General features: G+C 32.6%; 1 protein-coding gene and 1 long non-coding RNA gene across 3 annotated transcripts; one reads left to right on the top strand and one right to left on the bottom strand.

Annotated features, from left to right (window-relative positions):
- Nucleotides 1–1135: 1135 nt before the first annotated feature.
- On the bottom strand, nt 1136–7354 carry LOC110727887 (nucleolar protein 16-like). Its single transcript, XM_021907464.1, has 3 exons — nt 6904–7354; nt 1746–1867; nt 1136–1659 (listed from the first exon to the last, which is right to left on the bottom strand). The coding sequence occupies exons 1-3, from the start codon at nt 7250–7252 to the stop codon at nt 1537–1539; spliced, it is 594 nt and encodes a 197-aa protein (XP_021763156.1). The 5' UTR covers nt 7253–7354; the 3' UTR covers nt 1136–1536.
- Nucleotides 7355–8207: 853 nt separating this feature from the next.
- LOC110727886 lies at nt 8208–11684 on the top strand. 2 transcript variants are annotated; one of them, XR_002512595.1, is made up of 3 exons: nt 8224–8597; nt 9071–9335; nt 11472–11684. It is a non-coding gene; the product is annotated as an uncharacterized LOC110727886 (long non-coding RNA). The 2 variants fall into 2 exon arrangements; XR_002512594.1 differs by having other exon boundaries at nt 8208–8597; nt 9071–11684.
- Nucleotides 11685–13894: the final 2210 nt, after the last annotated feature.

Raw genomic sequence — 13894 nt, 5'->3', positions numbered from 1 at the left:
AATTTTAAAAGCAATGTCTAAAAAATACTAATAGAACTTTTCACATTCTAGACAACATAGCTTTGTGCTAAAGGAGAGTTTGATCTGTTCTTTTTTTTTTTTTTTAAAAAAAAAAAAAAAAAAAAAAAAGAAGAGAGAGAGAGAGAGAGTGTTTGATCATACACAATATTATATTGGCCATGGGTTAAGTGTGACCCAAATTTCATAACCACACGTTGTTAGGAAACGAACAAAAAAATAAGTGTTAGTAATTTTTTTTTCTTCGAAAGGCAATGGAATTTATTACTCTAATAAATTAGTCATATGACATCTATCATACAAAGTAAATCAAAATTAACATATACATAGAAAATTAAATCAAACAAAGGTTCTTTCATCAAAATTACAATCATTAAATAGATCTTGCACTGTATTATATATTTCTGTACACATTGACATAAAAATGGAATATACAACATTTTTTACAAAACAATCTAGCATTTGTTGTATTCATATGGATGAATTCTATGTGATTCATTTGAACCTATTCGAAATTTTATTAACCATTGCAATCCCAAACAACTCCATACAAACTACCCAATTTCAATTCAAGGCTAAACTTGAGAAACCTTTCAATTTAAGGCAATTCAGTTTACTTAACAAGAAGTTTTTTTTCATTCATGGTAGCTATTCCCTTGCAGCCTTGCTGATGTAGAATTCTTTTAAGAAATACCTCGACCTTGTTCTTGTGGTCATGGATGGTTAGGACATAATTCATCCAAAACATTAAACATGTAAGAAACTAAAAAGTTAAATACGAAAAATAAATAAACATTTATAATACCAATCGACTTATATTTTTATCATAAATTCGCAAACTTATACAGTACCGTTTAAGGAAATCCAGTTAGTGTTTACATGCATCATTAATGGTTGCATGCTAAACCCACCTTTAGGCATTTAGGGATTAGAAAGTAGAACACAAGAATATTTAACCAATAAGTAAGAGAGCTATATGGTTTGAGCTGAAATCACAATTACTAGGGAACTTGTTTTGGTTTTTAATACACAGGTGCTGCGAAAAAACAAATGAAATGAAAAGACAAGTCGGTGTGGCCGTGTGGGTATATATAGTCGCAAACTTGTTTCGTATGCATTACTGAAAAACGTACTCATACATACATCATATCCTAGATTTTCAACATGAGTTACTGATATAAGTCTCCAATTTTTACAAAAATTTCGTAAAACTGATTCAAGTACGACACATAAAATCTCAAAATCAAGACCAAGAGCTGGGAACCAAGAATGGTAGCCAAATGACATGGTTTGCATCAAACATGATGACAGAACCAGCATCCACCAAGACTAAAAAATGCTAGATATCACGCGTAACATTAGCACAATTTCTTTGCGGTCATTAAGATTGATATAAATGTAGGGAGTAAAGGAAAAAAAAAACCAACATTTGATCCTCTAATATAATCTCATCATAAAATGCATGAACTTGGAACATTGAGTCAGGGGCTCAGGGTACTTCCATCTACCTAAAATATTTCAAGCAAGCTTGCCTGTTATCAATGGATTTGTGTCTTTCCACTGATAATATCTTTGGCACAAATTCTTTAGTGTGGCGACTGAATGCTGCATGCTATTCAGCTTTGTATCCCTAAACATCCTCTGTCACAGAAAAACAAGTTTGTGAGAACAGAGAAGAATGGATGGCAGGCATTAGAAATGGTACAAAAGCAAGCACACATGCATACCTCATAATCATCTCCATACTTCTCAATTAAAGGAAGAAGATGAGCACGCTGCATAGTCGTCAATGGCTGTGATGGTACTTTTTTACCATCCCTTCTTTTCTTCCCAAGCGCTGATTTCAAATCTATATACAATAAAGATTGAACTACATTATGTGCTGATGGTGAGTGATTTTCTTAACCACAAATCAATAATACTGCAAATAGAATACACGCTGCAAACAACATGCTTGCCCAGTGTTTAGCAGACTTGCGTTCTATGGAAGCTAGTATTAAAGGACGACATAAAACATCAGGATAATAGAGGGAAACAAAGTTATATCCAGTTACTTGTTATCAGTCAACAGGAGGGAAGGAGGTAGTAGACTTGTAGTGTACGCTTCCGGTAATTACAAACATAATACTATGATCCCATAAACACCAGGCATTCAGATAAAAAATTAAAAATACCATAGCAGTGTCTATGCATCATGCATTTACAGTTGCCTAAAAAAGTAAAAAAGGATAAGATTTAAAACAATCAATTCAGTGCTGAAACAGGGTGTCCTTATCATTCAGCATCCCAAAGGCTACAAGCAATTGTAGATCTATCAAGACCCATCCTTGACTTAAAGCAACCAATTTATTCCACTTAAATTAATGATATACTTCATCTGTTTTCTTTGTATTATTATATAAATTGACTTTTACATTATTAGTTATTGATTCTATAATGGAAACAATTTATTTTATTTTATTTTATTTTGATGCAAATGAGGTAAAATGTTATGGACTAGTGTGAAGGTATATATTCAATATATCAACTTTCATAAAATTTAACCAAAGCTATGAGTAGGCAAACATGTTAGCCAATCTGTTGCAATTTTAAGGGAAGGAGAAATTATTGTAATATGATTGCCTAAAGTCCTCAACCCAACCTAATCTCATCGGAATATAGTCTTAAAGCAATCTAACCCGTTAAATGTAGCCTAAAATAATATAGAATGAAACGTATGTTGTTTCTGTAATATTAAGTTCAGCTAAAACAGAATTATAATTATTATTTTTTTTAAATAAATTACATGAATTGCTTCGATTGCTCTCCTAATTTTCTGAATTTTCTTTTATAAATTTGGTAGAAGTCTAAAACTAAAGAGAGCATAGTCCAACAGGCCACTGAAATTCAAATCACTCAGCATAAGCAATTATCAATCAGCCCTCTGAATGTGTTTGTGACTTTGTGTGTATAGATTGCATGATTCATGATGGGCAGTATTTCACACCTCTAAGTTTCCAACTCAATATTACCAATCTTGTAGCACGAGATAGTGTTCCATACAGCGTTTAACAGGCGGACACCTATAAAGCTGCTGACTTATTCTACTTCATAGGGAAATCCAACCAAGCCTATCCTGAAAATAGTGGCAAACAGCCCTAGTGCATGTTTTGTTAGATGTCAGGGATGCAAGTCCAAATTGCATAGAGTAAGGGCTCATGGCGGTCAACTAATAGTGGGCTTAGTCTGACACAGTCCACAAATGGCCATCACCAAACAGCTGTCAATTGGACAAGAAATAGTAGCATAAAAAAGCAACAAGAGATATGGCTCCTAAGCTCTTAACAATACATGTTTTTCTATATCAAGACTCCATATATTACTACCTGCTAAGCAGTTGTCAAGTAATGATTAGCTCAGCTAATCACTCATAGAATTTTATGTACAGATCAACATCATGTATACAATAATAAAACCATTGATGTGCAAAAGAGACTACTCATCCATATGTCAAATTTACAGCTGAACACTTCAATCCCTATTTCAAATGAATCAGGTGCAGCAGGAAACAGCAAAGCAAATTTACTTGTCATTGCCAGATGACTAATCATGACTAATCTCTATTGATTGTGGCCTAAGAGAAAGATTTTTACCACCTTTAAATTAGAGGACTGGAAACAAAAATAATAAGCATCTAAGGATGTTTACGAACTCTAAAAGTTTAGAGTGGGAAAGCAGAAAACAGAATAATTTGCAAAAGACTAATTAAGAACAGCTGAAAAGGATAACATGGTCTACACTTGTTGCAGCAACTTATGTTGCTTGCTCGAAAAATTTTTAGCAATACATATTACTACAATGTTACAGAATATAAGTAACAAAAAGTTTGAACTCGGGAGTGTATGCCTCCTTAATTCAAGGGAAACAAAAAGAATCATGTTTATGAAAACGGAGAGGACATAGAATCAACTCCTTATACATTGTCATGCCGCAGCTTACAGGGCTAGAAGCTGTTTGAGATCTCTACATGACAATATCTCAAAGATTATCCATAGGTCTCTCCTAGTGTATAGACCATACAACGTTTGGGAATCTATACTTGGTATTTAAAAACACAAACCACAAATTTTTCACAAGACACATGTCATTACAAGTCACTCATTACCCCATATGCTACATGTCACCTCCCTAAATAATTTTGTTTAATGCTTTATGCATTCTACAAATTGAAATTCAAGGAAGAAAATGAAGTGTTTCATTTCCACCATAATTAGTACACATTACATATACATATGAATTATAATAAAAATTGTCTTTTCATCCCCTAGACTAAAAATATAACTTAAACTAATATATCATTTCATATCCCATAATCTTCACATATATATATATATATATATATATATATATATATATATATATATATATATATATATATATATGTATATATATATGTATATATATATGTATATATATATGTATATATGTATATATATATATATGTATATATATATGTATATATACATATATATAGATATGTATATATGTAGGGGGAGGCTCTCGTGAGAAATTTTCTTATGTGAGAATTTTTCTTATGTGAGAACACTCTTTATGTTCTAAATTTTTACTCGTATGTTCTAAATTTTAAATCTGATGTTCTAAACTTTTCCTTAGGTGTTCTAAATTAAATCAAATGTTCAAATTTAGTACTCACATGTTCTAAACCATAAATTAGTTAAGTTTAATATCATAAATTTTAAATAACTTGTTCCAAAATTTTAACTTATATGTTCTAAATTTTAAAATGTGTGTTCTAAGATTTTTAATTATATGTTCCAAATTTTAAAGTGTATGTTCTATTTTTTTATTCGTATGTTTTAAATTTTTTACTCACACTTTCTATATTCTATATCAGTTTGTTCTAAATTTTTATTCACATGTTCATAATCTTAAACAGATGTTCTAAATTTTACTCATATGTTTAAAATTTCATAAAGTAGATTTTATAAATTTTTAATCACTTGTTCTAATTCTTAAATCAAATGTTCTAAACATATTACTCAGATGTTCTAAATTATTAATTAGATGTTCTAAATTTTAATTTCAGACACATGTTCTAAATTTTTACTCGTATGTTCTAAACTTTTACTCACATGTTCTAAATTTAAAATCAGTTCTCATATAAGTATGAATTCTCACATATGAACCTATTCTCACCGGATCCCTCCCCTATATATATATATATATATATATATATATATATATATATATATATATATATATATATATATATATATATATATACCTAACCAAATTCCTTTGTCTTCTTTCACAGTTTTACTCTTGACTCTTTTTTTTTTCTTTTAAATTTTAGCAATGAAACAATTACTTCGTATATTGTATCAAAAGTTTCAACTTTTAAAAAGCATACCTATATATGAAAATAATTAACCCAAGTAACAACCCGTGCATCGAACGGGCCAAAAGGCTAGTTTAGATGCATATGAATTTCCTTCAATATATATGAAAATAATTAACCCAAGTAACAACCCGTGCATCGAACGGGCCAAAAGGCTAGTTTAGATGCATATGAATCTCCTTCAAAGTACTTGCATCCCTCAGGCCCTAGCATGATAATTCATCATTCTTCGGATAGCATTAAAAAAATGCAAGTATTCATTGCATTTTGTTGTATAAGACTATAAGGTTTTCCTTAAATCAGGTAGATGAACCATTTCTTTCTGACAGACATTGTACGAAAAGAGGCAAATACACAGAGCATCAGATCATTGGTTGATGAACCATCTTTACATCCCAAATTCTCAATCATCTTAAGGATAGGAAGCTAGTCCAAGTAAGTGCAATACCATTTAATTATAAATTCCATCCATTAAGACCAAAAGCAACCAAGATGCTCAGAATGCTCAAACACCCCCCCCCCTCCCCCCTCCTTCGTCCCCTCAATCTCTTAAATCACTCTAACAAGCTCATGATTGTATGGAATCCCTAGTCAATCCTAAAGTCATCAAATTTCAGCCATAAGACATTTCATGTAGCTCTTGAACCAAAGTCATAATAAATATAAGTCTTATCTGCTTGCTTTCTCTTGCTAATATTACTACCAGTAAATGTCTAAAGTAGATTCAGTGACAACAAAGCATCTTAGCGGTCAATACCGTCCTCAATATAGTTTAATGGGGCTCAAGTTGAATCAATCAACACTTCCAACAATGAAACATTACTATAACCCAACCAAAGACCTCCCTCATGCTCACAAGAAGCATTCGAAACATTACTATAACCCAACCAAAGACCTCCCTCATGCTCACAAGAAGCATTCGAAACATTACTATAACCCAACCAAAGACCTCCCTCATGCTCACAAGAAGCATTCGAAACATTACTATAACCCCAACCAAAGACCTCCCTCATGCTCACAAGAAGCATTCGAAGGATCCATATTTCTACACCACAAACACCCTCCCCCCCAGGCCCTCCAACCACCAAAACTGTATAAGCAGAACATTTTTCTACAGGCTAGGACTCGCCGTGAAACTGCCGAAAACAACCAGCCGGCGAAAAGCTCGAAAAGGCCAAATCATGAATACCATGATAACACTTACAATTTTAGCCAAACCCCTCATATACACTAAACTCCTCTCATACCTGTTTCTCAAATAAACCAAACAACAAGAAGCAACAAATTTTACACACCAAACCTAACCTTACAGAAACCAATAAATCATTGAACAATAAAAACACATAAGTTTCAACTTTCAACCACCAATACAACAATGAGCTTTGAAAATCATGCCTAAAATTCCAACAAATAAATAAAATCAAACCCAAAAAATTAAGAAATACCCACAAAAATTAAGCAAAACCCAGGAAAATTAAAGAACTAACCGTCTTCTTCAAGGTCACTTCCTGAATCAACAGGCTCAAATTCATCAACTTTAGCATCAGCAGGATTATCAGGACGAGGAGGAGGAACCTGAAGAGAATCACTCTCGATCATATGGGAAGTGCGAGAACGAACACTGAGAAGATTAGGGTTAGAAACAACCCCAAATTGCTTGTAATTGCTGATAACACTGCCCTGTTCGTCCCATTTAGTGCCTAATGGGTCGATCAAAGCACGAAGTTTAGGGGGCAGATTGAAGGCTGGTTTAACGATTTTAGGGTTCTTCTTTGGAAGTCCTACTTTAACCTTATGAATTCTTGATTTTTTGTATTTTCTTCTTGATCCCCCCATTTTTGTGGGTTTTGGTGGTTGTGTTGCTAAGAAAGGAGACGAGGGATTGAGGGTTTTAGCGAGGGTTCTAGGGCAACTAAACCTAAATTACATCTACTCTAGGTCAAAGGATTTATTGAGATATAAATTTGACTATTAATATTCTACTCTAGGTCAAATGATTTATCGAGATATAACTTTGACTATTAGTATTCTACATTAGGTCAAATAATTTATTGAGATATAACTTTGATCATTAATATTTATAATTGCCTATTAGTAGTAGTAAAAATTAAAGGAAAATGCTATAAATAGCCCTTAGGGCTACATATAAATATTAAATTTACACTTGAAAATCGTAAAAAGTTAAGAAATCATGAAAATATAAACACTAATAACACTGATTTACGCGTATTTTTGTCATAAATTCCTAATTTTATACAATTTCCAAGAGTATATTTAATGTTTATATATAGCATTACCCAAAATTAAATTATGGAAATAGACATGGTATATGTACTAATCCGTGATACATTACACAATAACATATATTCAGCTTATAATAGTAAGAAAATTAAGTCAATTAAAGTATGTGAATAATGCATAAATGAAAGTAATGCAAATATTGAGGAAGTCACTATAACAAATTGACTCTTGTGCCACGAATTATGTCACGGGAATACAAAATTCGTGGCATAATTTGAGCTTGCCACGGGAAAATATAGTTAACCAAAATACTTCAAATTTCCATAAAATATTATGCCACGGGAGAAAAGTATTCGTGGCAAATTGAAACTAGTGCCACGACTTTTTTTTGTTTCCCGTGGCAAACGAACACTTATGCCACGAGTAATTATGTTCTCGTGGCAAATTAACACTTGTTCCACGACTATTTTATTTATGTGGCAAAAAAACACTTATGCCACGAGGTATATTTTTTACCATAGCACCAAAACACTTGTGTCACGTTAAAATTTATTTTTGTGGCATACATATATTAACTCAAACTAGTAACATTCCCCAAAGGAAAATAAAATTAGACTAATGTCCAAAATTTTACGGAATTATGATTTTATTCGTGACTAATTAGTTTTAATCATGAGATACATACAATATAAAATTTCTATAAAAGTTCTATAAAACTCGACTCGATTATAAGCACCCCAAATTAGGCGGCCGACTAACCAAAAACAAAAACTGAAGAGGCTCTTCCCATATACTCCGTACGTACTACTCCATGTCAACATTCAGATAAATGAGGCTCTTCTCCCTCCAAGAAAAAAAATCGCAGAAGTTGATCGTCCATGGCGTCTAAGTCACCGTCGCAATTCATCCACCATTTCGCCGCCACGACACCTCTTCCCAGGTTAGTTTAAACGCTTGACTCATTCTTCTTCTACAATCCTTTCAATCTTACTCTTCCTGTAATTTTCCAAGTGCAATTAGGGTTTTAATTGATTTTATTCTGGGTTCCATGGCTTAATTGAATTCGATCTATTTTAAATCATTCGTAATTATTATTAAAAAAAAAAACCTCATTCGAAATTGATTAATTATACAAAATTCCCTAATTATTTTCAATGGTAAAAATCTCAAGTAGGATTGTTCTAACCCTTTTATTCTCCATTAGTTGTTCGACATATAATTTCTATTCTAAATGGCAAGAATTAATTTACAGTTTGCTAGTTTCCATTGATGGAGAAAGGATTTTTTTTAGGCTATTGATTAATCAAAACTTTAGTGTCAAAATAAGCGAGCAAAATTCATCACTTGGGTGCTTTTTAAACTTAATTAATTTTTAAAGGGCTACTTTTATCAATGTTTTTGTGGCTGAATTAGGTGTTGCTCAAGTGGTGGAAGATGAGGCAGATGTTGATGTTGTACTGTTGAGGGTTTAACAATGACCCTATTTTGTGAAAAAAGTATTGATTTGTTTATAAATGAGAAACCCAGGTCTAAGGATTGAAAGAAATACCTGTCTTTTGGGGAAGAATAGAAAAAATACAAGGGTAGATTATACAGTCGATGTCCAACCCGAGCTGATATGGAGACTGATCCTGTTTTGAAGAGGAAACTCAGCTCTTTGGGTAGAAAAGTTAATAAGGTAACCACTTTTTATTACTTTCTCAGCTGATTCGGGTTATTATTCTATTTGTTTACAAATATATAAGTGTCTTTAAAGGTTATTAAAACAAATAAATAGTACTACATTGGTATTTTGAACTGTGTACAGAGTAGGTTGTTGATATTGCAAGTGACTGATAGTTTCCAAATTGTTTTTTAAGTAAGTTTAAGTAGTAAATTCTATTGAGGCTGAATTTTTCAACCTGTGGCCTAAACTCGGATATGGAAAAGAGGGGAATGAAATTGAAGTTCTCGTGTTGGTCTGGCTATAGATAATCATTGTAATCATGAATTTTACTGATACAAAAGTTGTTTAGCTTCTTTGGATAAATCAATCCCATTACATGTAAACCAAATGAGTAGGACATATTGACTTGATGTTAATATTAGCTGATATTTTATCTTTGCATAGAATTTTTCTATAAATTTTAATGTCATCGAGAATGAGCATTGCAAATTGATGATGAACTCAAAAGGTATACTTATCTTTTGAACGAGATAAAAGATAGTCCTACAGATAATAATGCAGTTGTTGCTAAGCGGCATTGAGACTTCAATGGAGAGTTCTTTCACCACCCCGCATACCTTCAACAGACTTATGACAGCTTGGAGGATTGTGATGTTAATGAAACGATAATTCATTTTTAATAGCGGTCAGTATGTGCTTGAGGTGGAATGTGTTGGTTTCACACTTTTGATAACATTGTGGATGCTTGATTCCAGGTTGCCAGATTGGTTTTTCTATGGAGATGATGAAACTTGGCTAATAGAAATGATATGCTTATGAGTTATGACCCCAATTACTTGATATATTCAATAAATTATGAACAATTTTATGAATAAAATCCTTCCTTCTTTGAAACTTTTCTTTTGCACCTTAGATATAATCAGATAAGTCATAAAAGTGGCATTAATAAGTAGGAGTTCTTAATAGTTCTTTGCTAGTAGGTTGTCAGCATTAAATATCTGTAAATCGAAACAAACCCACAAATAAACACCCCTATAAGGTTTTTTTGTCCTGTAGAAATTTTGTTCTAAAGATATTGATGAATCCCTAGCTTTTGACTTATTACTCTACTTGCTTTTAACTTCTGATCGATGTTGCTTCTTAATTCTTACCAGTCCTTGAGTTTAAGAATGATTAGTAGGAGATAAATTTGACTTGAATCAAAGATTATGGTGCTGGATACAAGGGACTAATAGGGTAATGTGTAACTATGCCAGGAATCAAGCTAACATGACCCTGTGTGTGAACATCATTGTGAACAAAGATCATAGTTTATTGATTTTAATGAGAATATTTTTATCTTTAATCCTTTTTCATAATTGTTACAATGGCTAAGTAAATAATGAAGAGAATGTTCAGGTTTGTTGTGCTCGCACTAGCTCAAGTTTACTTGTTTTAGAAGTGTATAGATTTTGGTTAATATCTTAAGGTTGTTTTAAGATATACTTCCTATGATAGATCTCTTAAAAATAGGACAAACTTTTTAATTGGTGTCGTAATCTCAAGGCCTGAGTGGATCTTTTGATCGTATTTATTTGCACACAACTATTCTGGATCGACTGATTTAAAATCACTCACGGTTGTGCTTGTACTTCCACAAACAACTATCTTTGGGTCTACAGTTTTATGACATTTTATGCATGATATTGATGCTTGTTTTAAACACTTTCCCATGCCTTAGAGCCCTGCTTCACATGCACACAAGTACCCCACTGCAATGATAAACCTGGCTTGTATGCATGTTTGGTACAGGGAGGGAGGGTGGGCAGGTGTAGGGGAGGGGAGGGGGGCAGGTGCAGGGAGGGGCTTCCGGGTGTAGTGCAAGGAGGGGTACAATGCAGAGAGGGGAGGAATGCAGGAAGGGGGCAGTGCAGGAAGGCAGACAGTGTAGGGAGGGGATGTAGTGCTGGGAGGGGGTAGTACAGGGAGTGTAGGGTTCTTCACTCAGGTATGTCTGTTTTTTTTTATTGACGAGAAAATATTGTATGTTAATTTGATTTGAAAGTTTTAATAATATGTGAGATTAACATAAATTGCATATGTATTGTGTCAATTTGACATTTTCGTTTTAGAAACTTATTGACTTGATTTTTTTTTAATTCATTGTAGGTAAAAAGGCGCGGAGCACAAATGTATTGTGACATTCTTTTATCCTTATTTAGCAAAAGGATTTGAGTTTTTTTTTAAGTTTTTTAAGTGAGCCAGTGATGAGACAATTAGACAAGTAATTTCTAGTACATTTGTATGTTCAGATACAAATTTCTAGTATATTTGTATGTATGGAGTATCAGACATCAATTTGATATTTTTTTTTTTGTGTTATATATCTATTTCAACAACCATGAATGTGATGACTTGAATGAAAAAAAAAACATTTTAAATATACAGTTACGCGTATACTTTATATGCTACAACAAAAGCGTATGCCTTCTGAAATTGGTAGCCAGTGTAATCATTAGTGATAAAAGATTTTATTTGCACAGTATTATCTGAGGCAAATGTAGCTAATTAGCCACGATAATATTTGTGGCAAAGAAGCTTAGTGGCCACGGTAATGTTTGTGGCAACAAGTAATTAGCCACGGTAAAATATGTGGCTAAGAGTTTGTTAGCCACGTTAATATTCGTGGCAAGTGTTTTTTTAGACCATGTGAATGTCCGTGGCATAAAACTCTTAATATGCAACGACACTAGTTTTCCCGTGGAAAATTTCTAGCCACGGCCTCCTGTGCCACGGGAGAAAATTTCGAAATTCCCGTGGTAAAATTGCATAGCCACAGGAAATTTAAACTTATGCCACGATTTTTCACGTGGCACAAAGGTTAATTTGTTGTAGTGAGTGCCACAAATGAGCATGTCTTGATGCTAAAGTATTATAAAGTAGTACTACTTATTTATTAAGTTTTCATAGTCTAATTACACAAATATGTAGATGAGATTCAATATCCGAATTTGTGTATCAGCCCAAAGACTTAAGCAACTAAAAACTTAACGTATACTTTTTTTTTCCTAATAATATCCAATGTTAGAAATTTCCAAGCATGTACTTTATATTTTGTTAGAAACTTAATATTGTTGGATGTTCAATTAAAACTAATAGATTAATGAATACGAAGTAAATTTTTTATTTTATGGAAAACGTATGAGTCGAAGGAGATGAATTTTTTTTTGACACATAATAATAAGCCAAGAATAGGTACATTGTTTCCTTAAAATAAAATAAAAAAATAAAGTATAGATACATTGTGGAAGGATTGTTATGTAATTTTTCATGTTGCAATAACTTCCATACAAAACATTTGACATCTATACTTTTGGTATTAAATTTAAATCTCATATTTTAAAGGCTCTCAAATCATAAAAAGTATTATGTGAGTCAGACACACAGTGAGTTGACCCACACATTATCTTTTCAGTTGTCACATCATCATCATTAACAAGAAGATCATTACAACCTACAATCAACCAATTTTTTTTCGCTCGATAAAACCCTTTTTTCAATCCCAAATACAAGCTTTAACCTCTTAGTTTTCTTATTTGTCGCAAATAATTTCTCTCCTAACTCTTCACACCCAATCCTTTACTTAGGGGCTTCGCGCTTAGTTTCTTTGTTGGTGAGTATAGTAGCAATTTTCCATGATCCTTCTTAGTGTCTGTAGGGAATATTTTAAGCATTACCCCAAACTTGAACCCCACTGTGATCATACACTTAAGTACGGCGGCGTCCAAAGGGAAGGAAGATAGAGCAAAAGAGTCGCCAACAAGTTTTAGGAACTTGTAAACCGTTCACAGGGTGAAGGTTACACCCCTTAACGATTCAAGACATCGTTAACTCCAATAGGTCTGGAACCAAGACTAGAAGTTCGGGGATGAAGGTAAAAATTCAATCTAAAAGAGAAAGAACCTGCCCTAATAATAAGCCTCTACTTTATTCTGATCGTATTCATGCGCGCTTTCTGACTAACATGCAATCATTAGGTTAACCCTAAACCTGTTTATCTATGTTGGTTGAATATTAATGCACAAATAAATCTATTATTGGCGATCACTTGAATTATAATTAAATTAACCCTAATCAAGATTATTAATTATCTTATTAAGCGTGATTACAAGTACAAATTCCCTTTAAACATGCATAAAAGGCGTGATCAAGCAATAATAATAAAATAAACTCAAGCAACATAATAATCAATAATAATAATTATTATAATCAACAATCATCATCATACATCATAATCATAACAATTATAATTAAAATCAATGATCATCATCATTAAAATAATCATGTTAAAGCATAATAATAGCAAGATCCTAGGCATGATACTAACAAGATTAATAACAAACCCTAGCATGTCACTAAACAATAAAAATCAAAGCTTTAGCCCTAACATGATACTAACATGAATATTAGGAAGAAAATAGGAAGCATCGCAGGAATCACAATTGTCATATTTGATATTATAACCTTTTCCCTAAACATAATACTAGGAAGATCAAAACACCCTAAAGGATACTAGGAATCATAATAACAGC

This window comes from Chenopodium quinoa, unplaced genomic scaffold, assembly GCF_001683475.1.
Source record: "Chenopodium quinoa cultivar QQ74 unplaced genomic scaffold, ASM168347v1, whole genome shotgun sequence".
NCBI lineage: Eukaryota > Viridiplantae > Streptophyta > Magnoliopsida > Caryophyllales > Amaranthaceae > Chenopodium > Chenopodium quinoa.
Note: the sequence above shows the minus strand (reverse complement) of the source record. Positions and strands in the feature narration are given on the sequence as shown.

What these genes read in the sequence shown, in the direction of transcription:
- LOC110727887 (XM_021907464.1), bottom strand. Translation starts at nt 7,252, where the DNA reads ATGGGGGGATCAAGAAGAAAATACAAAAAATCAAGAATTCATAAGGTT. An exon ending in AAGTGACCTTGAAGAAGACG is followed by an intron (nt 1,868 to 6,903) that starts GTTAGTTCTTTA and finishes TATTGTATATAG; the next exon opens with ATTTGAAATCAGCGCTTGGG. An exon ending in AGTATGGAGATGATTATGAG is followed by an intron (nt 1,660 to 1,745) that starts GTATGCATGTGT and finishes TTTCTGTGACAG; the next exon opens with AGGATGTTTAGGGATACAAA.